Below are 26,791 nucleotides of genomic sequence, written 5' to 3'. Positions count from 1 at the left end.
CTTTTTAGGGTTTTTTTGTTGTTTTTTTGTTTTGATACTAGAAATCAAACTCAGGGCCACTGCCAGGCAGGCGCTGTGCTGCTGAGCTATATCCCCAGCCCTGTCTTTTAGTTTTAAAGAAGAAGGATTCTTTTATGGAAAAAATATATTAAAAGACGTGAACCTTCCTGAGTCATTCTGATTTTGCTACTTAGAATATTTTACTGATTTTTGGAATGTAAACTTCTGACTTCTTACTTTGGTATCTGCCTTTTGTTGCTATTAGCTAGCAGTGAGATTTTTATAGGACATATTGTGTAGAAAAGCAGATGTTTTGAAATATGTTGACAGCCATGGAATTAGTATACTTTCAAAATGCTTCTATAATCATACACCTAAGGCTAAAAAGAGTCAGAACACTTTACTTTGATTGAAGTATATTACTACGCTTGAAATTCATTTAGGATAAATTTATTATGATTAAAGATTACAGGGATTAAATTGCAGATTAGAAGTTCAAAATTATTAAAATTTTTGTGGTAATGGGTATGGGAAACATTCTTAATAGTCAAAGTTTATAAATAGCCTTCATTTGAAATGGTTATGTGTAAATATTATAGTACATTTATAATGAGTAGATATTTAGCCATTAAACTCATTTTGAAGTCTTGTTTTAATTCCTCTAATTCATTTTTTAACAGTGTTTGCAAGCTCTGAGCCTGTTCCAGGATTCCAAGGGGATACCCTACAGCTAGCATTCATTGACCTTAGACAAGTAAGATGTAATAATGTACTTTTCATTTACTGCCTCTCTTACCTTTTATTTTTAAGCCTACAAGAATGCTTGTTTGCCTTAAGATAACCTCTTTTTAGAAAAATGCTTTTTTTGATACTATGTGTTTGCTATTTCTCTCTAAACTTATATTCATTCATTATCTAGAGTATTCTCACCATGAATATTTAATTTAGTCATTACATACAAAGCATGTCACTAATTACCTCCAGTTAGGTTTAATGATGCTTGTAGTTTGTAATTTCTTAGTAATTTTAATGTTATTTGAAAATTAATGGTAGTAAAACTAGTGTCATAACCTAAGCTAAATGTACATTTTTATATCCTAGAAAGTAACCTGTTTAAAATTTTGTTGATGGTAAGGAATGCTATTTTTAAAATTTTATATGTGCCTCCAGAAAGAAAAGTAAAACTAGTTTTAAAAACCAATTAGGTAGGTTGGGGATAAAGCTCAGTGGCTTGGTACCTGCCTGGCAGTTGTGAGATCCTGAGTTCAATTCCCAATACCAAAAAAAAAAAAAACAAATTTGATGTTCACTAATTTTTATCATAATCTAGGTCAAGTAACGTGCAGTTTTTTTCTCCCATTCATTTTAAACTCTTCTGACATTTGTACTCTGTTGTCATTTTCTTCCAATTTCCATCTTCTCATAATTTTTCTTTTTCCTACTCCCTTTTTTCTTTGTTCTCCTTTATCTTTCTTAATCCTAAGATTAAGGAGTTCTATAAAGCTAGGAAGTCACAAGGCTGTGAGGAGGGGATGATCTGAGTTAGAGCGTTCAAGGAGTGCTAGAATTGACAGTAGGAGTGACTGTTCCCCTTGGCAAGAAGAACTATGTGGAAGCTAAATTAAAGCCACTGTGATAGCAGTCTGGAAGCCACTCCTTCGGGAGATGGAGCTGACTGGAAGCAAGGCTCCACCATCAGCGTGAGCAGGCTTTGCACAATAATGTTTGCACTGGCACAATTTGAGCAGTTAAGAGACTCTGATTTCAGTAGATTTTTGAAAACAAGCAATTTTTGCTCTCATTTCCAACTAGTGTTTAATAAGTACTAATAGACTAATATTCATTTTTACATATATTCATTATTTGGAAAGGAGAAATGTGGAAATAGACACAAATGTAATAATAGAAGAATTATCATCCTTATGGAGCATAAAATTCCTTTAGAAAAGCAAAATCCCTATGAACTAGTTAGGAATCCTTCTAAGACGAGTTACGTGGAATTAATGGTTATATCTTCAAGTCAGATTTAAAAGGAAATTAAAAAGGCGATTTCTGTCACCGAATTATGTCTGTAAATCACAGAACATGCTTATTTTTGTTTGTAAAAAATACTGCTCAGATATTTTACCAATCAAGGAACATTCTTTCTTTTTTGTTTTTTTTCCCGGTACTGGGAATCAAACTCACAACCTTGCACTTGCCAGGCAAGTGCTGTGCCGCTGAGCTAAATCCCCAGCCCCTCAAGGAACATTCTTATGAGTGACCTAGATCTATAGATTAGTTTTACTGAGTTGAGGAAGTTAGTAGGAATTGAAGAAAATGGACTCTCAACTTCATTCCAGTTTACCAGAAGAGATTATTTCTATTGGCAGTAGGTCCATTTCCTTTAAAGGACTTCCCTTTGTTGCAGCCCTGTTTCTTTGACCAAGATGATCTAATACAGGAAACTGGGTCCACTAGAGAGTTAGAAATAGATTTCATTGTATATGTTCACTACTCATGTAAATTATAGCTGCTTACTGGGGAAAGTTTCCTTGTTGCAAGGATGTGAATATGTTCTCTAGTCCAAAGGACAACTTTTAAGAGGGAATTTGAGGATAATTCCCATTATGTACAAATAACCTGTTCACAGAAAAGTTGAAAATAATGTGATATTTTCTGTTTTGTATATTCAGGTAGTATAACATTCTTATATTAACTATTTTGAGAGGTGGAGAATAGGTAGTTCAGTGGTACTGACTGGCATGCTTAAAGTTTTGGGTTCTGTTCCCAGCACTGGAAAAAACAACAACAAAAAACAGAATCAACTAGTTTGTAATCTCATATCTCTTTTTTTTTTTTTTGGCTTTTTTCTGGTACTGGGAATTAAACTCACGACCTTGCACTTGCCAGGCAAGCACTGTGCTACTGAGCTAAATCCCCAGCCCCTTGCAATCTCATTTCAACATTGTGAATAGGACCACATAGATAATGAAACTGTAAAGATGCTGTTTCAAAGAGGTCAGAGATGTAGGTTAGTGGCAGAGCTTGTGCCTCGCATGCATGAGGCTCTAGGTCAGTGGTGGCAAACCTTTTAGGGCTTTTAATAATACAGACAGCCCATTACAGAACGTGTTCCATATTAGGTTTGCCATCATTACCCTAGGTTCAGTCTCTCAGTGCAGATTAAAACTCTGATCCCAGTCACTTTCTTCTTCAGACAGTCATCATTTGATAACATAGAAGACCTCTTTACAACATGTAGCTCCATGGGGAATTATACTGAGGCGTACTTAGAATACTGGTAACCTTAAGTCCCATTGAATTTACTTTCCAAATATGTATCTTTAAAAAATACTTGGTTGAGTTTTCTTTACAGTGTAATTTGTTTAAGAAACTTTTAAGTAAATTTTAAAAATTGTGAAACATGTATAATTATGAAATCTATTTTGATATTCAGAGAATTATTAGAATAAAAAAATGTATATGATAGCTATGTAAATATTAAACACAGTTCTAAAGTATGGTGGTAAATATGCAATGGAAGAGACTACTGGATAGAAAATTTTGATGAGCTACTATAATATACCAATTTTTCTAATTTTGAAAGGGGCTTAAAATAATAGTCTCATTATTGTTAAAATTTAATCATATCCTATTCCTGTACTTTTGTATTCTAAAATGAGAAGATGTACCTAACTTTTGTCAATATGTGCTAGATCACCATGGCATTAACTTAAATTTTACAATTTCAGTAGCCTAGACTTAGTAAATTCAAAATTATGCTTGTTTTTTAAATTATAAACATTTAAATGATGAAGTGAAAAATATGAGAATTAGCCAGAAACTTAATCTTGAAAACAGAAACCTTATATGAGGTGATGCAAGTCTTTTTGGTATTTAGATGTTATTATTTAAGTGAAAATGTCTTAAAATTTTGCTAGTGCTTTTATGTTTCTGACTTCATAGAGATATTTCTATAGCATACTATTTTCACACATATATGAAGTAATACATCACCAAACATAAAGGGGGTGCTAACACCTTTATTTACATTTCATTTGAGTCTCTGCACTTCTTTTTTTCTAGACTGTGATCCATTTCTGTCTTAATAGGGCAGCTGACAGTTCTTTTCAAGTATACTTAGAAAGGCAAAAGAGCCCTTTTCATAGTACTTATACGAGGTCATGCTTCTGTTTTTTAGTTTGAATTTGATACTGCTTCATGAATTGCTGGGTATGAAAGATTAGGAAGTAGGTCTAGTGGTCAAATTTTACCTGCCCACCCGGACTTTGCCCTGAGGTCAAACTCCTGATATTTGCTGTACTGAATAGAGGAGTTGATGACAAGTGTGAGCTGATACAAGAGGAAAGTTAGAACCATATCAAAGCTGAAGGCAAGAGAATTGGGACTCAATGAGAGACTGTAGCTATAAGATGGATCATCAGGATTGCCCTCTTTCTAAAGAAAAGGAAAAATAGCTGAGCTGTGAATGAAAGGACTTTATCATCCTGCCAATCACATACTTGCTAATGGAAGCCAGTTATCTCAACAACATGTTAAGGCCTACTGCCCTAATAGACAATTTAGAGGATTAGAGGTACTGATACTACATTATGTGAATATACTATCTCAATCAATTTAAATATGGTGTTTGAACATTATTTATATGTGGAAAAAAATTTATTTTACAAATAAAGCCTATTACCTTCCTACCCGTAGTTCTAGAATTAAGCTACTAAATGATGAACTTTGATATACTTACATATGGCTTTTTTATGTAAAGTTTATCTATTTTGTTATAAACTTTGAAGTAGACATCAGGTGAATATGTGAAATTCTTTTAACAATACGTGAAAACTTAAAAGTTTTAAACTATTCTAAGATTATATAATGTACAATATTCAGTAGTAATTTTAATAACTCTTTAATATAATAGAAATATTTCACTAAATGTCACTGGAAAATGAAGTATCCCATATACAGAATTTTACAGTAACTAAATATTATTTGTTGAGTCACCAAAATTTTAAAATATAGCCATTTTGATGGAAAAACTTTAAAAAGTAACTCACCCTCATCACTTCTTACTAGCATAATTCTCACAATGGCTGGACCATTCATGGCTTCACTGATTCTAGTATTAAACCCTATTTAACTTATCCTACTTCGTATTAAGTTACTTAACTGATGAGCTGTTGCTCGAGTCACAGTATCTCAATAATCTTTCGGTTAATATACAGAAGTCTAAGTAGGGATGATAAAGCAAAAAGATGGGTTTGTAGCTGATAAAACAGTTTCTTGCCCCAAAGAATGTTGGCTAAAGTGTTATCTTCAGAGAGCAATGTTTCCCAAGTGTCTTTGTAGGAAAATTGATTTATCAAAGTAAGAAAGGTTTCTCAAAATAAGGTTTCTAGGCTGAAGGCATAGCTCCGCGGTGTAGCACTTGCCTAGAATATGTGAGGTCCTACGATTTCTGTCCCAACACCAGAAAAAAATAAACGACATGAAAATGGTCCCAACTAAACTAAGTTGGGGAAGCATGAGAAGCAGTTGCTATTGTAATTCACTTGTAGAGACTGACTATGTACATTAAAATTTTATTTTAATACATCTAGAGTCTTTTTTCCCCAATCCCCTTTCCCACTTCAATCCCATTTTTCCTCCTTATTTACAAAAGCTTTGTTTCCATTTTTTTCCCTTCTATTCTTTTTCCCTCTTCTTTCCTTTCCCTCTCCCTCCTCCCTGTTCCTCTTCTCACTTGAATACTTTTTCCCCATTTCCCAATATCTTTTATACATTTTGGTCCTTATTTACACGTTCAGTTTCTCACACCAGAGAAACAATGTGATATTTAAACTTAAGTGTCCAATTTATTTCACTTAAAGTATGGTCTCAGTGTACATCCATTCACCTAGAAATGTCTCAAGTTTATCCTTATTTTGGCAGAGTAGTACTCCATTGTATAAAAACAAAAAACAAAAAAACAAACTACATCTTCTTTATCCATTCATTGGTTGATGGGCATTTGGGCTGTTTCCAAGATTTAGCTAGTACAAACTGTACCACTGTAATCATGGGTGTGCCTAAATTGCTGTGGTATCATGCTTTTAATTTTTTCAGGAAGATTCTTAGAAGGGAAATAAATGGGTTAAATGGAACCTGTAATTTTAGCTTTTTTGAGGAATCTCCACACTGATTTCCAGTGGTTGCACCAGTCTGTACTCTCACCAACAGTGGAGAAGGGTTCTTTTTTCCCCACAGCCCCACCAGCATTTGTTATCGATTGATTTCTTGATTAGAGCCATTCTTTCTAGAATGAGATGCAATCTCAACATCATTTTAATTTGCATCTCTTGAATGACCAATGATGTTGAACATTTTGTCATATATTTATTTGTTGTTTGTGCTTCTTCATCTGAGGTGCACATTTCAGATGCTCATTTTTGGACTAGGTCTTTAAATTTGAGGGGTCTAATGTTTTTGAGTTCTTTACATATTCTAGATATTAGTCCTTTGTCTGCAAGACAACTGGCTAAAATTTTTTTGCTACTCTGGGTTGTCTCTTCACTCTGTTGGTGGTTTCTTTTGCTGTGCAAAAGCTTTTTAATAAGATGAGATTTCAGTTGTTGATGCTTTGTAATATTTCCTTTGTGGTCAGGTTTTGTTCAGAAAGTCCTTGCCTACACCTATGTCTTCAAGAGTTCTACTATTGTATCTTTCAGCAGATTTAGTGTTTTGAAAAAAACAAAATTTCATAACAAAATAATAGAAGAATAACAATAGTGAATATACTGAATATTGTTATCTTCAACGTAGTTTCTCAGAGTACAAGCTATGGGCATAAAAAATTCTCCAGATGATATTAACACAAACCGTTCTTTTCAGTGAACTAAGAGAAGCTACTAGTATAACTGTCTTACAAATTTTTTCCATTTCCTTTCCTCCCTTTCCCCTTTCTCCCACCCTAGTTCCTGTTTCCTTTTGAACAGTTTCTTCCCATTTCACAATATCTGTTGTACTTTTTGGACCCTCAGTTTCTCACACCAGGGAAACACTATGATGTTTACACATGTGAGTCTGATTTATTTCACTTGTAAGTATGGCCTCAAGTTGCATTTATTTATCTTTAGAAGTCTCTAATTTGTCCTTCTTTATGGCTGAGTAATACTTCATTGTATAAAAAGACCACATCTTATTTTGATCCATTCTTCAGTTGATGGGTATTTAGATTGTTTCCAAGATTTAGCTATGACAAATGGTACTGGTATAAACATGGGTGTACATACATTGCTGTGACATGATGTTTTTAATTCTTGTGGGAAGATACCAGAAAGAGAATAGCTGGGTGAAATGGGATCTTTAATCTAGTTTTTTGAGTAATCTCCATACTGATTTCCACAGTGGTTGCAGTAGTCTACACTCCCCGCAACAATGGAGAAGGGTTCCTTTTTCCTCACAGCCCCCAGTTTATCATTGGCTGGTTTCCTAATGACAGCCATTCTTTCTGGAGTGAGATGGAATCTCAGTGTTGTTTTAATTTGCATCACTGGAATGACCAATGACGTTGAATATTTTTGATATATTTATTTAATGTTTGTATTTCTTCATCTGAGAAGTTCATATTTGTCCCAGATGTCAATTTTTGGATTGGATGTTTAAATTTGGAGGTGGGGGGTCTGATTTTTTTCAATTCCTTATATGTTCTAGGATAAGGATAGGAAAGGAAGAAGTTAAATTATCATTGTTTGCGGATGAAATAATGCTGTACATAGAAGACCCAAAAAACTCCACCAGAAAACTTGCAGATTCAATAACCAAATTCAGTAGTATAGCTGGATACAAAGTCAGCACTCAAAAATCATAGCATTCCTGTGCACAAACAGCAAACTCACTGAGAGAGAAATTGGGGAAACCACACCCTTCACAATAGCATCCAAAAAAATGAAATACTTTAGGAATCAATCTAACAAAGGAAGTAAAAGATCTATACTTTGAAAATGACAGTACTCTGAAAAAAGAGATCAAAGAGGATAGAAAATGGAAAGATACCCATTGCTCATGGATAGGAAGAACAAACATAGTGAAAATGGCCATACTCCCAAAAGTGTAAAACAGATTTAATGCAATCCCAATCAAAATACCATTAACATACCTCATAGAACTGGAGAAAACATTCCTAAAGTTCATCTGGAAACAGAAGAGACCTAGAATAGCAAAGGCAATCCTGGGCAACAAAGGTAAGGCTGGAAGCATTACAATCCCTGACTTGAAATTATACTACACAGCTACTGTGATAAAATAAACATGGTATTTGCCAAAGCAAAAAAACAGACCTGAGGATCAGATTAGAGGATGCAGCCACGTCTACAAACACACTGAGCCACCTTATCTTTGACAGAGGGGCGAAACATGCACACTGGAAGAAAGATAGCCTCTTTATAAATGGTGCTGGAAAAACTGGCTTTCCATGCACTGAGGACTAAACCTAGACCCATGTCTATCACCATGCTCTAAACGCTTTAATAAATGGTGCTGGGAAAACTGGCTTTCCACATGCCAAAGACTAAAACTAAATCCATGTCTATCACCATGTACTCAACTAAAGTCAAAATGGATCAAAGATCTAAATATTAAAACTAAAACACTAAATCTACTAGAAGAGAAAATGGTAGAAATCTTGAAGAGGTAGGTATAGGCAGAGACTTCATGAACAAAGCCCAGTTCACCTGGGAAGTACTACAAAGAATCAACAACTGGGATCTCATCTTATTAAAAGAGCTATTGCACAACAAAAGAAATCACCAACAGAGTTAAAAAACAACCCACAGAATGGGAAAAAAATTTTAGTCAGTTGTCCCTCAGACAAGGAACTTATATCTAGGACATATAAAGTGTTTGTGTGATGCCTTGCCTTTTTTGCCCAGAATTGCTTTTGCTATTCAGGGTCTCTTCTGGTTCCAAAAGAATTTTAGGATTGTTTTTTCTGTGAGATATACTATTGGTGTTTTGATCAGGATTGTATTATATCTGTGTAGCAGTTTTGGAAGTATTGCCATTTTCACTGTATTGGTTCTTCCTACTCAAGAACAAGGGATCTCTTTCCATTTTCTGATACACTATTTGATCTCTCTTTTCAGAGTACTACAGTTTTCAATTAAAGGTTATTTACTTCCTTCATTAGATTGATTCCTAGGTCTTTAATTTTTTGGATGCTACTGTGAAATGTATTTTTTCCCTAATTTTTCTCTCAGTTTGTTATTTGGGTACAGGAATGCTATTGATTCTTGAGTGTTGACAGTGTATCCAGCTGTAGTACTGAACGCTTCTTCTTAAGTAAAGAAGTCTTAGTGTAGTTTTTGGTCTTCTATGTAGAATATCACATCATGTGCAAATAATGACATTTTAACTTCTTCCTTTCCTATCTTTTCCCTTTTATTTCTTTCTCTTGTCCAATTGCTCTGGCTAATGTTTCCAGGAGTATATTGAATACGAGTGGCGATAGTGGATGTCCTTTTCTTGTTTCTGATTTTAGAGTGAAAGCTTTCAGTTTTTGTCCATTTAGCATGATGTTGGCTGTTGGTTTGTCATAGATGGCTTTTATCAGATTGAGATAAAGACATCAAATTCAATTTTCTGTAGGGTTTTTATCATGAATGGGTGTTGGACTTTGTTGTAAAATGCTTTTCCTACGTCTGTTGAGATGATCATATGGTTTTTGTCCTGGTTCTGTTAATATACTATATTACATGTATTGATTTATATATGTTGAACCATCCCTACATCCCTGGGATGAATCCTACTTGGTCATGGTGTATAATTGTCTCAATGCTTTGCTGTATTCTGCCAGTATCTTATTGAAGATTTTTATATCTACATTCATTAGGATGATTGGCTTGTATCTGCCTTCTTTGGTTGGATTCTTCTCTAGTGGTGGTATCAGGGTAATGCATGCTTCCCAGAATGAGTTTGGAAGGATTGTTTCCCTTTCAATTACACAGTTTAAGGAGTAGTGGCATTAGATCTCTAAATTTCTTAGATTTCTTTTTTTTTTTTTTTTTTGGTGGGTACCGGGAATTGAACTAAGGACCTTGCACTTTGCTAGGCAGGTGCTTGTACTGCTGAGCTATATCCCCAGCCCTCTAAATTTCTTATTGAAGTCAACAGTGTATCTATCAGCACATGGGCTTTTCTTTGTTGCTAGGCTTTTAATTACATCTTCAAATTCATTCACTGATACTTGTTTATTTAGAATGTTTACCTCTTTTTGATTCAGCTTTGGTAATTTGTATCTATCTAGAAATCCCGTGATTTCTTGTGTGTTTTCCAACTTATTGAAATACAGATTCTCAAATTAGTACAAGATGGGATCTTACGGATTTCTGCAGAATGTGTTATGATTTCACCCTGTGTATTTCTAATTGCATGGATGTGAGTCTTTTCTTTTTTTGATAAGCTTGCTATGGATTTATCAACTTTGATTTTTGTTTTTTGGGGTTTTTTTTTGGAACCGGGAATTGAACTCAGGACCTTATGCTTGCCAGGCAGGTGCTGAGCTGCTGAGCTATATCTCTGGCTCCAGTAAGACAAAAATTTTTTTTTTTGGTAGTGGGAATCGAACTCATGACATCAGGCTTGCCAGGCAAGCGCTTATGCTGCTGAGCTATATCTCTGGCCCTTCAACTTTAATCTTTTAAAGAACCAGCTCTTTGATTCATTCATTCATTGATTCTTTGTATTGTTTTCTTAGTCTCAATTGCATTAACTTCTGCTCCAGTTTTTATAATTTCCTCCCTCACATGAACTTTGGGCTTGACTTGCTCTTCTTTTTCTAGAAACTTGAGGTTCAACATTAAGTTGTTTATTTGAGCTTGTTCTGTTTTTCTGATGTGGTAATTCACCCCTATAAATTTCCCTCATAGGACTGCTTTAATTGTGTCATGTAAATTCTCTTATGTTGTATTGGCATTAGTATTTAATTGTAGAATCTGTCTAATTTCTTCTTTGATTTTATTTGTGACCAATCATTGCTTGCTCAGGAAGGTATTATTTAATTTCCATGTGTATGTGCATTTTTTGTAGTTTCTTTTGCCATTGATTTCCAATTTTATTGCACTATGGTGTGATAATATGAATAGGATAATTTCAATTCCTTTGCATTTACTTAAGCATATTCTATGAGGCAGTATATGGTCTATTTTGGAGAACATTCCATGTGCAGCTGAGAAGAATGTGAATTCTAATGTTGTGGGATGAACTCTAGACGTCTACTAAGTCCATTTGTTCAAAAATTTGATTTAGTTCTGATATTTCTTTGTTGATTTTTTTGTCTAATTGATCTATCTGTCGTGATAGTGTGGTATTGAGGTCCCCTATTGCAGCTGTATTAGTGCTTATTTGAGTTTGCATGTCCATTAATACTTGTTTTATGTAATTGAGTACGCTGCTATTTGGTGCACATAAATACATGTTTGTTACATTTTCCTCTTGGATTGTTCCCTTAACAAGTGTATAGTGACCTTCTTAGACTCCTTTGATCAGTCTTGGCTTGAAATCTACTTTATCTGAAAATAGAATAGCTACCCCTGCTTTTTTCCTGGTCCCTATCACATGGAGTGTGTTTTCCATACTTTACTTTCAGTCTGTGAATTTATTTTTGAGTTAAATGTGTTTCTTTTTGAGTTAAGTATTGTTGAATCTTGCTTCTTGATACATTCTGCTAATGTTTCTAATGATTGGTGAATTGAGACCTTTAACATTGATGGTTATAACTGATACATATTCACTTTTCCATGTCATATAATATTCCTATTATTAGTTCCCTTTCTTTCCCCTCTGGTTAATTGCTTGCCTTGCCTGGTAGATTCATTCTGTTGGGGTTCTTGGAATTTTAGTCTTTGTTATCTCTTTGTAGAATATCCTTCAAAACATCTTGGAGTGCTGGTTTGGAGGTCATGAACTTCTTCAGGTGTTCTTTGTCATGGAAGTATCTTATTTCTCCATCAATTTAGTTTTTTTTTTTTTTTTTTTTTTTTCCGTTCCGGGGATTTGACTTCTTACCTTTTTGTTTGCGGGGCGGCTGTTTTGGCCTTGGGTTAATTCCTTGGCCCTTTTTCCTTCGTTTTTGAAGGTTGTTGTTTCAGGGTACATTAATCTAGGTTGGAGGGTGTTTTCTTTTAGGGCTTGAAATACTTAACTGCAAGCACTCCTTGACTTAAGGGTTTGTGTTGAGAAGTCTGCTGTGATCTGATGGGCTTCCTTTTATAGGTGATTTGTTTCTTTTCTCTAACAGCTTTTAGTATTCTGTTCTTGTGTTGAATTTCTGAAATCTTGACTACTATATGCTTTGCTGTATTTTTTTTCTTACCATGGCTAATTGGAGTTGTATATGCCTCACTTTCTGTATGTCAATTTTTTTTCCATGCTTGAGAAGTTTTCTGCCATTACTTCTGTGAACAGCATTTTTTTGTTGTTTGTGCTATCTCCTGCTTTTTTCATTGACTGCGATCATAGTTATGTTACTCTTCTTTGTATCATCTAGCAGCTGCTGGATTGACTTTTTGCGTTTGGGTGGTTTTTTGTTTTTGCTGCTTTTAAGAAATTTTTTCTTTTCATGATTGCTAACCACAGACCTTTCTTTTAGGTGTGATATTCTGTCCTTACATTGGCTAATTCTGCTGTGCATACTTTGGATAGAACTTTTAATCTCCTGGATATGTTTGAATCTGTTTCGTGGATTCCATTTCTTTCCTATGTTGGACATTCATGGTTTGGATCATTTTCCCTAGTGCCACTATTTTTTCTTTTTTATATTCTGTATCTACTTTAGGTTCACTGACCATCTCCTTGATTTTCATCTCTTCAGTTATCTGAGAAATTATTTCCAATTTGATATTTTCTAGAGCCTCATTTATCTTCCTTGTTACTTCCACAGTTACCATTTCAGAGAGTTCAGGTGGGTAGCTTTTGAGTTGTTCTACCTCACTGCTCCTGGGTTTGCCTTGGACAAGCTGCAAGTGTGATGTTGCATCTTGCTTCCATGTCTTCTTCTTTTCTTTTCTTTTTTTTTTTTTTCTACCTTCATGCTTCTAAAGTGCTCATGGTAGGTGGCGTTTTTGCTCATATCTAGAACTTCTTAGGAAATGACTACTTTTCAGAACTGTCTTCTAGGTATAGCTGGTTTTGGGGTTTTGAGTCTATTGCAGATCCTACCACTTCAGTTTATTGGGGATGAGAAGGCACTACCTCTTTGACCTATCTCTTGGTTTTTTTGGTACTGGCCTATAGTATTGTTTATGATCCTCAGGCATTCTTGATCTTGGCATACAAGAAAGAACAACTAGTTGAAAGATCCATACTAGTTTGGCGGAAGTAGTACAAGCAGTAAAAACAATAACATCAAGCCCAGCCTAGAAAATAACAAACTGTGGTAGCTATCAATTTGCCACCTTTAAATATATGAACAAGATTTGTAGATCTATAACAAAATCTAAAACAAAACAGAAAATTGTATACAGTAGATGTCCTCTCAATGTAGAGATTTTACCTGCAGGGGATAGCGTTTAAAAGGGGTAAGAGGAAAAAAGAGAAATAGAAGAAAAAGATATTGAAAGCAAGGCTGCAAGACAAAGGAAGATTATACAAACTTTAGAAAACTGGTAAAGAAAACAGGAAAGGCAGAAAGAGGGAAAAAACAGAACTAAGCAACAAAGAAAACCTAGAAACAATGTTCATACTCATAAGAAGAACAGTCAAGAAAAAGAAGGGGAAAGCAAAGAGAGGAAGAAAGAAAAAAAAGTCCACTTAAGGCTGTGTCTCTGTTGCCCAGATCCATGATAGCTGATCCCAGCAAGCCTATGCTTTCAACTGCACTGAAGTTCAAGCTAATCCTGGTTTCTGGTTGTGAGGCTGGGACTGAGTTGTTAAGCACACAACATTCCAGGTGCCTCTTGCCAGCTTAAACTCAGCTCCCTGACCTTGTGTGTTTCCCTAGCTGTGCCTTCCCTGACACAGGGAACACCGAGATGGAGCCAGTCCACTGCTACTCTGAGTCCTGGGTTCAGTTGGCCCCTTTCTAAAACGGTGACCTCCCGGTCACCTTCTCCTGGGAACGCTTGAATTGGAAACACTCACCAGTCACTGCCGCCTGCACCATCCGCTGCTTCCTTCCAGTGGTACTTTTCTCCATGGAGGTCTCTGGAGTTACCTGTGGTCACTGCTCCCCTGTAGGTTCGATCTGCCTCTCTCATGCCATGAGCTAGTGTTCAGGGAGGAAGTGCAGTTTGCCTTCTCCCTCTTCTACCTTGAGGTTCCTCTCTTTGCTCACCTTGTGTACTCCCATTCTTACTTCAGATTCTGTCTCGGTCTCAGGGACCCACTTCCCTCCATTTTTGCTTCCCCACATTGGTATATTCCAGCATCTGGACTCCAAATATCAGAGAGGCTGACTCAATGCTGCTCACCTCTCTGCCATCTTCCCAGAAGTCCTTCATTAAAATTTTAAAGATAAAAATTTTGTAGTAACCCAGAATTTCCCATACTCTTCACAGAACTTTTTCCCTCATTTATTCCAGAGATACATTACATAAAACATCCTTTGGAAAAGGCTCCTCTAAGAATGACCCTGGCAGCATTCTCTAGATGTCTGTTTGTAACACTCTGGGATCAACGTATTGTTTAATGACTTGAGTAAAGGTAAAAATAAGAAATATGTATATAAATTACATAAAGCTAGGAGAGATTCCTAAGATGACAGAATCAAAGTACTCTCAGTAGGTGAATGATGAGCTAATACCAATAAAGTTAAATTTTGTAAGGAAAATAATAAGGGCTATACTTAACTTTTAATTTGAGGGGGTACCAGGACTTCACACTTGCCAGGCAGATGCTGTGCCCCTGAGCTAAACTTTAAAAGTGAACCAGACGTGGTGATGCACACCTATAATCCCAGCACTTGGAAGGCTGAGGTAGGAGGATCATTTCTAGTTTGAGGCCAGCCTGGGCTACAAAGTGAGTTCAAGACCAGCCTGAACTGCATAATGAGATCCTGTCTCAAAAAGACCAAAAAAAAATTTTTTTACAAGTATAGGATGCAGAAAATTTTATTTGTAGGAAAAGATCTGATAGTAGTAGTTAACTTCTACATGAAGAAATAGTGTAATAGGAATTCTTAAACTGCATTCATGAAAGTGTTGTATTTGGGTCAGACCACTATGCTTGGTTAAGGGTCTGTTTAAATTGTTCCTAAGCACTAAAGATGGTATAGGCACTCACAAATGGGACAGCACCTCGTAGAGTATAGTAAGGCTAATAAGGAGTAAGGCACTTGATGTGTAAAGAGACTTTTAAAAACTCTTGGACTATTTAGACTAAAGCCTTAGGAGGAACACCTTTGTAGAAGAAAATTATATATATGGTTCTTATTAGTCTAGATCAGTGATGGTGAATCTTTCAGAGCTTTCAATGGTACAAACAGCCTATTGTGGCCTGCATGCCATAGGTTCCCCACCACTGGCCTAGATATAAATTGAGTAAAACATTTCCTTTTTCTAAATACGATTTTAGGCCATAAAAATTTTCTCGTTTTCCTTATATCTTCTAGGATTAGGTCCTGTTTTCAAGTATTTCATTTTGGGCAAACTAGGGGAAATTGGACAGATTATCCCTCTGATCTAAGCATTGAGAATCTGAACTGTGTAAAATATGTTTGGATCTTACAGCAACTTTGAAATAAATGTTTTATTAATGTAAAATATGCATTTAGGCAAGTCATAAGAGCAGTACTGCTGTTTTTTTTTTTTAAGAAGGTCTGTAGCATCCAGATCCAGAAAGAGAACTTGACCCATAAGTCAAGAGACCCCTCTACTATTTCATGTCTCTTCCCATTCATGACTTTCCTCCCTCTCAGTGGATAACCACTGTCATGATGTCTAATGCCACATAAATTTAGCCAAGTTTTGAACCCTGTATATGTAAAATCATGGTGCATAACTTTTTTAGTTCTGCCCTCTTTGCTCAGTGTTATGTTTGTGAAATACATCACGTTGCTATCTATCTGTGGTTCATTCTGTTTACTATATAGTTTGCTGTTGTGTAGATATACTACAGTTTACTTATAAATTTTATTGGTAGACATGAATTGATTCCATATTTACTTTTAGAAATAATGCTAATATGGACATTCATTTGTATGTTTTTTGGTGGACATATGTAACATTTCTATTAAGGCGTTTACCTACGAGTGGGATTGCTGAGTCATGAGATAGATATAGATGTCTATAGCTAGATTATTTGTTTAGATTATTTATGGATAATAGGTATATATAGATACATACATATATATGTGGTTTGTTTTTCTGTTTGGTGGTACTGGGAATTAACCAAGAGCCTCAAATATGCTAGGCAAGTGCAAGTACTCTACCACTGAGCTATATCTTCAATATTTTTTAAAATTTTTATTTGAGACAGGTCTCGCAAAGTTGCCCAGGCTGGCCATAACTGGGAGATATTCTTGCCTCAGCTATCCAAGTAACTGGGATTACAAGTGTGTGCTACCAGGCCTGGCTATGTGATCAATTTTAATAGATAAGTGTCTCTTAGTCTCCCAGAGCAGTTGTACTAGTTTACATTTCAGACAGTAGTGCAGAAAACTTCTACTTGCTGTACCTCCTTGTCATTACTTGGTATTGTATGTCTCTTCCTTTTTAGTCACTCCAGTGGTGATGTAAGTATTTTACATTGTCATTTCAATATGCCTTTCTTAATGACTAAGAAAATTGAACTGCTTTTTATATTCTTAGGCATTTGAGTATCCTTTTTTGTGGATAACCTGTCCAGATTTTTTGTCATTTATTTTCTGTTGGATAATCTACTTCTCACTGATTTGTAGATATTTTGTATATCATATCATAGGAAGTGCTTTGCCACTGGTCTGTATTCTAAGCCCCTGAATAAATAATGTTAATAAAAATGAAATTTATCATTTTTGCCTATATAGTTCTTTTAATGTCCTATTTAAGAAGTCTTTGCCTACCTCAATATTATAAAGATATTTTTCTACTTTTAAAAGTTTTATTGTTTTACCACTCATGTTTTCAATTTATCTGGACTTGACTTTTTTCTTTTTTCTTTTTTTGTTTTTCTTTTTGGTGGTAATAATACTGGGGGTTAAACTCAGGATCTCTTTACTACTGAACTACATCCCCAACCCTTTTTATATTTTTTATTTTGAGACAGGGTCTCACTAAATCACTAAGTTAAACAGGCTGGGGTTGATTGAACTTGTGATCTTCCTGTTTAAGCTTTGCAGAGTGCTGGGATTATAGGTATGCTACACTACACGTGGCTCCTTTTTCTCTTTTAAGACAATGTCTTGCTAAGTTGCCCTGTCTGGCCTCAAAGTTTGATCCTTTTGCCTCAGCTACTGAGTAGGTGGGATAATAGGTATGTACCACTGTGCCTAGCTGAAATTGAGTTTTGTGCATGGTATTTGAATGTAAGGCTAATCATTCAATTTGTTTCATGTTATTATCCAGTTGACCCTTTACCATTTATTGAAAAATTGTAAAATATAAGACTGTGAGATAGAAATGATGTGAGAATCTAATGTATAAATAAAATGTTTTCTGTTGTCTTGTTAACTGTGTGCTTATATTTCATGGTTCTTACCATCCTGCATAAACAAATTAGATGATTATAATTTGGGGTTTTTTTTCAGCACTGGAACTTGAACCCAGGGCCTTAGCACTGAGATACATTTGAAGCTCTTTTTATATTTTATTTTGAGGTAGGGTCTTGCTAAATTGACCAGGCTTGAATTTATAGTTCTCCTATCTCAACTGTACAGAGTGCTGGGATTACAGATATGTGCCACTGTGTCTGGCTAGTTTTGGGGAATTTTAATACCAACCTAACTATTAGTGTTTCAAAGGTATTTTGAAAAATAAAACAGTTTCTAGATGGGTGCAATGATGCCTGCCTGTATTTCCAGCTACTCAGGCAACTCAGGAGACTGAGAAAAGAGGATTTCAGGTTTGAGGGCAGCCTAGACAGCTTAGTGCGACACTTTCACAAAAGAAAAAATAAAAAGGGCTAGAGTTGTAGCTCAGTGGTAGAGCATTCCTGTAGTCCCCAGTACCACCAAAATAAATAAATAAATCAAGCAAGCAAGTAAGCAATCAAGCAATTCTAGAGGATTTAAAACATATAAGTAATATATTTTGAAAAGGAAAAACTAAACTACAAGTCCTTGAGGACAAGAATCATGGCTGTTTTGTTCACTGCTGTACATTAAAGGCCTACCATTATTCTTGCCACACAGTAAATAATTCGTAAACGTTAAATTAATGAATACAAACCTTTTAGCTGGGAGTGTAGCTCAGTGGTAGTGTGTTCTTAGCATGTACAAGGTTCAATCTCCAGCACCAAAAAACAAAACAAAACAAATTTTTGTTTTGCTGTACAGTATCACCTTCCTAGGAGGAGTTCAAGTATCACCCATAAGTTAATGTTCCTTATAAACAAATATTCTTTAAAATCACTATTTTATTTTTGATGAGAATATTTCTGAATCTTTGACCACTTTATCTGCCTTCTCAAAAGTGCAATGAATAACAATCTTCCTTGATTTATTTCGATTAGTTTTAGGGATACTAAAACAGTAATGTAAGTTATGTTTTAAAAGGTTATCTTTCCACAGCCAACTGCTTATTCTTCTATGATAAAAGAATATTTTGGACAGGTAAATTAAAAGAATGTACACAAAGGTAGTACATGTTTTAATTAAGTGATCAACAGTGACTCAGTACTGTATAAAGCAAAAGTAAAGCAGCATTTCCTAAACTGTTACTTGGAACAATGAGTCCTGAAAAAAGTAAACTGTGGTCAAATAAGTGAAGAAATTCTGCATATTGTGTCCCTCTCATAAATTCACAATTTCATTGACACCCTACAGGTTTTGAAAAGCCCTATAGTAAAAGTGTAGTTCATTAAAAAAGCAAAACAAAACAAAACAGAAACTCATTTGGATGCTGAAAACTTTGCAAAGACAAAACTTTCTTGCTGTCCTGCAGAACAGTGTTCTATGGCACACAGTTTGAGAACGGATTTATCTGGACCACTATTAAATTAATCTTGGGGTCCCTAGAATTATCTGATTAAAACAGAGGGTTATAATAGCAAATAGATAAACTTTTGGGTAGATAGATGAAATTTAAAAATAAGAATGCAAATAATACAAAAACTATAAAAAGTAAGTTTTCAAAAACAATTTGTTGAACTTCCTTTTCAAAGCATCAGATGACTTTATGAAGGATAATAATTACTAGTGAATTAATACTGCTTAAGTGCAACAAACCCATCATAAAGAATGACTTGTTTTGGGGCTGGGGATTTAGCTCAGCGGCAAAGCGCCTGCCTGGTAAGCGCAAGGTCGTGAGTTCGGTTCCCGGTACCGGAGAAAAAACAAAAAAAAAAAAAAAAAAAGACTTGTTTTTAAGAAGCATGAAGCCGTAATACAGGATTGCTTGTGAAGAATGAAAAGATTTAAGTGGGAAATTAAAATACCATGTAGAGTTCAGATCCAAACAGTTGTCTGATTCCTTAGTGAATCATCAAGCTATTGTTATTGAACCACATTATGCATACTTGGAGAGAAAAAAAAATACATTCATTACTGAGGTTTTTCTAAACTTGATATACTTCATATATCTTTAAATGAGATGGAAAAAATTGAAGAATAGGTTTTTATTTTATTTGTACATGTTTGCAGTTCATGTAGCTTACAGTCTTGGGGAATGGTTATATGTGCATATTAGAGCGTGTTTCTTTTTTAAATCTCCTTCCCCTTCCCTCTCCCTCCTGTCCCTCCTCCTCCAATTCTTCTGTCCTATTTTCATTCCTGTTGATATTATTTCTCTTAGGTCTTGTTATGGCCTATAATTTTTACATTAATTGGGGTTATTAGGTTCTATACATGGCATATCTTTGTTCTTCTTAATTCCCCTTCCCCTCCTCCTCACTCCTCACCCTTCACCCCTGTTCTCTTGAAGTATTTTCCTATTGCAAGAGATCTATCCACTTGTAACTTTCTGTCCATCTTTTATCATTTTCTTTGTTTGTACTTTGCCTCATTCAAATGAGATTTCATATGGTTTTTAAGTTTGTGTGTCTGGTTTATTTCACTCAAAATTATATTTTTGAGGTGCATCCATTTTCCTACAAATGTCTCAAATTTGTCATTCTTTATAACTGAATAGTATTCAATTATATATAGATACCACATTTTCTTTATCCAGTCATTTGTTGATGGGTAAACAGGCTGCTTCCAGGATTTAGCTGTTACGAATTGTCCTGCTATAAACATTGGTATGCATGTATCACTATAGTATGATGATACTTAAGCTCTTTGAGGAAGATACCTAGCAGAGGCATACTGGGTCATATGGAATTTCTAATTTCAGTTGAGAAATCTCCATTCTGATTTTCATAATGGCTGTACTAGTTTGTATTCCCACCAACAATGCAGGAGAGCTCCTTTTCAACCATAGCCATGCCAGTATTTTTTTTTTTTAGAAATAAAAGGGGGAAAATACTAACAGACAGACAACATTTTACAAAATAGCAAAGGATCAGTACAGACATTACAGAGTTACAAACAGAGTGGTAGGGAATTAACAATACTTGTTGTATTACATATTGATATCTTCAAAGTAGTTTCTCATGAAAACAGATATAGACATACAAAGCTGATCAACCAAGGCTTCATTGACAGTTTCTTTCAGCAAGGAAATACAAGACAGTAGAACAGCCGTGTTAACTATCCTGCATATACATACATACAAACTTTCTCCTTCTTTCCCTTCTCTTTTCCCATATCCCAGTTACCCTTTACCTTTGAGTGCTTTCCTATCAATTCACAATGTCTATCATATCTCCTAGTTTAAATGAACTCTTCAGGCTTTACACTAGAGAAATAATGCGGTGCTTGCACATGTATGTTTGATTTATTTCACTTATGAGTATGGTCTCTAGTTGTGACCATTTACCTATAAAAGCCTCGAGTTTTTCTTTACAGCTGAGTAATATTCCATTATGTAAAAGTACCACAATTTTCTTATCCAATCCTCAGTGGATGGATATTTGGGTTGCTTCCACATTTTAGCAATTACAAATTGTGCTGCTATGAACATAGGTGCACATACATCACTGTGATATGATGTTTTTAGGTCTTCTGGGAAAATACCCACGCATGCAGAGAACCATGCCAGTATTGCTATTGCTTGATTTCTTAATGATTGCCATTCAAAGGATAGATGTTTGATGAAATGATTAAGGTAAATTCTGTAGTGTTCTGCTTATTTAAAAAAGTAGTATAACAGTACTACTGTGATACAGTATTAAAAAAATACACTTTGAAGGATCTCTTTTTCAGGATAATTGCACCTTTTCTGAAGATAGATATCTAATTCTTGCCAAAACAAGATCCTTAAAGCCAGAACTTCCCGAAAGAAAATAATAAGTATTGCTATTTAGTAGCACTAAAAATATAATGAAGGTTTAAAACCCTTTAAAAGTTAGAGAAATTTCTTTGCCCAGTTGGCTTACTTTATATGTTAACTTAAATATCAACACCTACAGATGCAGAAAGAGAAAGGTAGAGAAACAAAAGCTACTTTGTTCTAACCTGACACCAAGTCCTCCCTGCAAGCTGAGAGGAGTTTTATACTTAAATGTGTTAGTTTTCCTGTCACTACTTCATTGATCTGATATAATTTTTTAGAGAATACTTTTTAAAAAGTCCTTTTGTGATTTTCACATGTATTTCTTTTAACATTTTTTTTTTCTTTTTGGTACCAGGAATCAAAGTCATGGCTTTGTAGTTACCAGGCAGGCACCGCACTGCTGAGCTACATCCCTAGCCCTATTTTTTTTTCTTTAATGAAACCCAGGAAAAGTCCTCTGTCTTCAGGAGAGTTCATGGACTATTCTGAATGTAAAGTCAGTCCTTGTAGTTTTTTTTCCTTTTGGTGCTAGTGATTGAATCCCAGACCTCTCTACCACTGAACTACACTCTCATTCCCCTTGTTTTTGTTTTGTAACTTTGTCAACTCCCACAACTTGACATGGTTTTATTCATGTCTTATATATTCTAATTTAACTGGTAAGAGTACAGTGTGTCATTTTTTTAAAAGATAAGCCATAAAACTACTACTCATGTTACAGATCTATTTTATTACATGTATCATCAGCATGTATGCCATTTCTTTTATGATAAATTATAAGCCTGTGCTTCTTAATGCATTATGAGGACCAAGCAAACATTAGCCATGGACATTATTCATTTGAATACTCCTATACACTACCACTTTATAGAGAAATCTGTTAGGAATAATTTGCAGACTTTTATTGATTTTTTTTTTCCTTTAGTCTTCATCCCCATGGATAGGAGTTGGTTATAAAGATCACATTACAAAAAAGGCCTACATTCTTTTAGATCATGGGCTTTAACCTGAATTGATTTTAGGAGGTTCATGTAGAATTTGTATTTTTTTTGCGAAGAAGATAAAATATTTTCATATCAAAGGTAGCAAGTATAATAAATCTGAAAGTGCTAACTAGCTACCACTACTCCAGGGGAGCTAGACAGGTGTTCAGATTAGGCAAAATCACCAAGAGCCACGCCATTTTCAGGTGTTTTCTTCACGTATTTGATGAATATTTGAACACTTGCTCAGGACACCATTTTAAGTGCTGAGAGTTCTGTGGTCAAATAGGCAAGATCCCTGGCCTTGTAATCTCAGATATGTCTGTGACTGAGTCAGCAGTTTCCATCTTTCTCAGCTAACCGTACTTCATCAGGGCAGTAGCCAGCCCAGTGTGCCAAGTTTATATCATGGTAAAGTTTTAGAGCTGACACTTCCTTCCAGCAAAATTGCTTGAAACAGAAAGTACCCCAGACACATACCTCCTGCTGTCATCCCTGTCATCTACTTTCCTCTACCTTTTTACACATAATCTGATTGCTCCTTTCTACTGTGCTCCCCCCAAGTAATTATAAATTATAATGAAAAAGCAGGATGCAAATTATATTTGACTTCAAATGAACAACTTCAGATTCTATTTCTAGGGATAAGAACATGCCTTGCAAGTTATAAAGGAATTGTTTGGCCAAAATTTTTGTCATGGAGACTGGGTGTCTGCCAAGACTTTACTTTGAAATTCTGTCTTCTGTTTCTAGTCTTAAGGCATCATAACATACAATTCTTTTGCCACTAGACTGTTTATTCTTCTGTGATAAAGAAAAAGTCATTTTTATATAACAATTATTTCCACTATAATTAAACAAATCTTCTTTTGTTTGCATTATATTGTTACCATATTGTATACACACCCTGCTTGCTTAAACTTGCCCATGTGACTACTTCATAGGAACTTTCTTTAGAAGTTTTAAAGTCTTTGACTTCTCAAAGTATTAATGGGATTTGCCAAAGTTGTAATATCCAAATGCTTGACTAGATAGTAGGACAACAAGCTTGTTCACACAGCTCCTCCAGCAAACATTTTATCTTCAGACAATTCTAAATTCATTTAAGGTGCCAGAGAATTAAAGGAAGGTGTATTTGGTTTTATTCCTGAATATAACACGACCAGACATCTCAAAAAGTTTACCTTAAGGTTCAGATAACAGTTTGGGAAAGATTGGATTATAAAGAATTAGCGGGAACCTAAACGGCTTTTGTCTTTTTCTTCATGTTCCATTGCGATAGTTCTGGCAATTTACAGTTTATGTACTTACATATAAAAGGTGACTTGTGCTCATATCTGCACCTATTAATGTAAAACTTGAACTTAGGTTTTGATATTATTTTAAGAATAAAGTCAGAGCTGTTTTGTAGTTTGGAAAATTACCTTCTAAAATGATTTTTTGAAAACAAAAAAACAGCCCAAATAAATGAACACCATAACTATGAATATGATGACATGTTGGTTGTTTTTGTTTTTAGTTTCTCCCTCCCTTCCTTTCTTTCCTTTTCTCTCTTTCTCATCCCCTAAACTCATATATTTTTTTCCACACTGGAGGTAGAAACCAGGCCTTTGCACAAGCTAGGTAAGCACTGTACCACTGAGCTGTACACCTAGCCTAGTTTCTCATTTTTGAGTAAGTAACACACTCAGAAGTTACAGAGCACATAGTGGTCCCATGTACATTTTACTCATTGTCTCCCAGTGATAGTCTTCTACAAAACTATTGTACAATTATCAAAACCAGGACATTGACATTACATGTTCACCATTTAAAACACTCATAAAGTTCCCAGTTTTTTCTCCTTTTCAGTCTAGCATTATTGGTGTCTTTGTGTCCATCCCTTTTTCAATTTTTTTTTTTTTTTGGTACCAGGAATCAAACTCATGACCTCAGGCTTGCCAGGCAGGTGCTTTATGCTGCTGAGCTATATCCCTGGCCCTGTGTCCATCCCTTTAATAATGTAAAGTCACACAAGTATATGCGCACACTTATGAACATACTTGTAGTTATTTTGCAGGGAGGGAATAGGATTATTTACCATTTATATTTTTCATAAAAGCAGAATTGTTATACATAAAAATAAAAGAAAAAATTGTGTAAAGTAAATGATTCTAGTCTAATTATTTAAGTACTTAGAAAATTAGATTGAAGTCATACTTACGAATTTGAACAAAACACATAATCTCATGGAAACTCAGTTTTTCCTATAAAGTACAGAAAAGCCCTTACTCTGCTTGAATCATATGGTTCAAGTGAAACTAATGTTCAAGTGAAACTAAAGTTCAAGTGAAACTAATGGTCTAAAAAGGAGATAAAGAAAAGATAACAGTAGGAGATGAAGTTATCTTCATATATAGTCTTAATGGGATATACCATAAGTGACCTACCCGTATGTGAAAGGGACCCAGACTCAAAGTATATACAAAACTTTTTCTGTGGTTTAAAATATAAGCTTTTTTTGTATGCCCTAATCTCTCTGGTTTTTCTTTGTGGCTACTTCTTGTCCCAGAAAAGACATAGTGCTTAATCTTTTGCTTCTCAAGATGTTCTATGGAGTAGTTTAGTTTGGTTCAGCAAGCTCTAATTGAGTACTCCAAAAAGAGAGCTATTGCTTCTAACCCAAACACCCAAATTTGCATATGTACGTACTCCAAACTTTGGGAAGTTATCAGTAGCCCAGAAAACCACCCATTTTCAAATCTGAATGGCTCAGAACACATGACATTGCTAACACTCCACTAGCACTTTGAAGGAATGCATTCCTCCTCGGTGTGTGTGTGTGTGTGTGTGTGTGTGTACATAAAAACAAACTACTAAAGGAACTAGTTGTGTTTTATAGGTTGACAGTGATCTGTTAAGAGACAAGCAGATATAATCATGATAAAAATTTTTGCTTATATAGTATCAGAAGACAAATTGCTAGAGAGTTTGTTTTTTGGGTTTTTTTGGTATTGGAAATTGAACTTAGGACCTCATTATGCTGGCCAGGCAGGCGCTGTGGGGTGAACTGTATCTCCAGCACTGAAGGGATTTTTAAAACTTGAAAATCAATCTTTCATAGTACTTTTGCTTATACTTTTTAAAGGTATATTTTACAGTATTTGGCACTAATGTTAAGTCACATTTTAGTTCCTAGAGTATTTTACAATTTACAGTTTTTCCCTTTTCCTTGACCCTTTTTATGTTTTCTTAAGTATCAGAGCATCTGCCAGTTACATTCAGTTTGTGAATCTGATTTTCATGATTGTGATGAGAGTTGGAAGGGACTTCAAGAAGTCCAATCACTACCAGTAGTTCCAAACCTAGAAAATCTCCCTTGAAATAGGGCCTTTTCCACTGCTCCAGGTATCCTCAGATGCCATACATGCAGATAGACACTTCCCTCCCTTCTGAAAGTGTCATGGCAGCCTTAACCATTTATCTGTGATGCCCAGTCAGACACGATCATTTCTGGCAGTCCCTACCTATGTGTCACTCATCATAGGAGATTAAAATATTTGACTACTTGTAAAACTGCTTTTTCTTTCCATATCTGTCCTTTTTCTGTTTAGTTCTCTCATCATTTTGTTAGTCTGCATCTTCTCATTTCTTCCATTAGATTGAAGTCATACTTACAAATTTGAACAAAACACATAATCTCTCGGAAACTCAGTTTTTCCTATAAAGTACAGAAAAGCCCTTACTCTGCTTGAATCAGATGTTCAAGTGAAACTGTGCTGTGCCACCTGAAAACCCTCACTCCCTGTAAATGGCCGTACAGTTTCAGTTTGGTAGATTTTCAGTAGCTTGCTTTCTTTGAAGGATGTGCCAACCCTAGAGCCCTCAGTAGAAGTAGTACACGTTCTTTCCCTGGCTTCCATTCTCCATTTCTAGTCATACTACTCAGAGCCCTTTGTTCTTCTACTCTTGCAGGAAATCAGCAGTCCCTTGGAGTCTCTTGTCATATTCTCTCACTGTTGATTTTGAGGTCATATAGATTACCTGTCATTCTCAGATGATTTTTTTGTTTATTTTGTTTTTGGTTTTTTTCTGAGACAGGGTCTCACTATATAGTTTAGCCTGGCCTTGAACTCATTATGTAGCCCATGCTGGCCTTGAACTCATGACAGTCCTCCTGCCTCAGCTCCCAAGTGATGGGATTACAGGCTAAATCACACTTTTTTTTTTGAGACAGCATTTCACTATATAGTTTGGGTTGGCCTTAAACTCACTATATAGCTCGGTCTGGCCTCAAACTCACAGCTATCCGCATGCCTCAGCCTCCCAAGTTCTAGGATTACAAGTGTG

General features: G+C 35.3%; 1 protein-coding gene across 1 annotated transcript in view; it reads left to right on the top strand.

The window, feature by feature from the left end:
• The window catches only part of Exoc6 (exocyst complex component 6), a gene marked incomplete at its 5' end in the record, with an annotated part of 170,744 nt that overhangs the window by 127,297 nt on the left and 16,656 nt on the right, over positions 1-26,791 (top strand). Inside the window, 1 exon segment of the mRNA XM_013514880.1 lies at positions 681-754. Coding sequence (XP_013370334.1) covers positions 681-754 — 74 coding nt within the window.

Source organism: Chinchilla lanigera, unplaced genomic scaffold, assembly GCF_000276665.1.
Source record: "Chinchilla lanigera isolate Chin_1 unplaced genomic scaffold, ChiLan1.0 scaffold00024, whole genome shotgun sequence".
Lineage (NCBI taxonomy): Eukaryota > Metazoa > Chordata > Mammalia > Rodentia > Chinchillidae > Chinchilla > Chinchilla lanigera.
The sequence above is the reverse complement of the archived record's forward strand: the minus strand, read 5'-3'. Positions and strand labels throughout refer to the sequence as shown.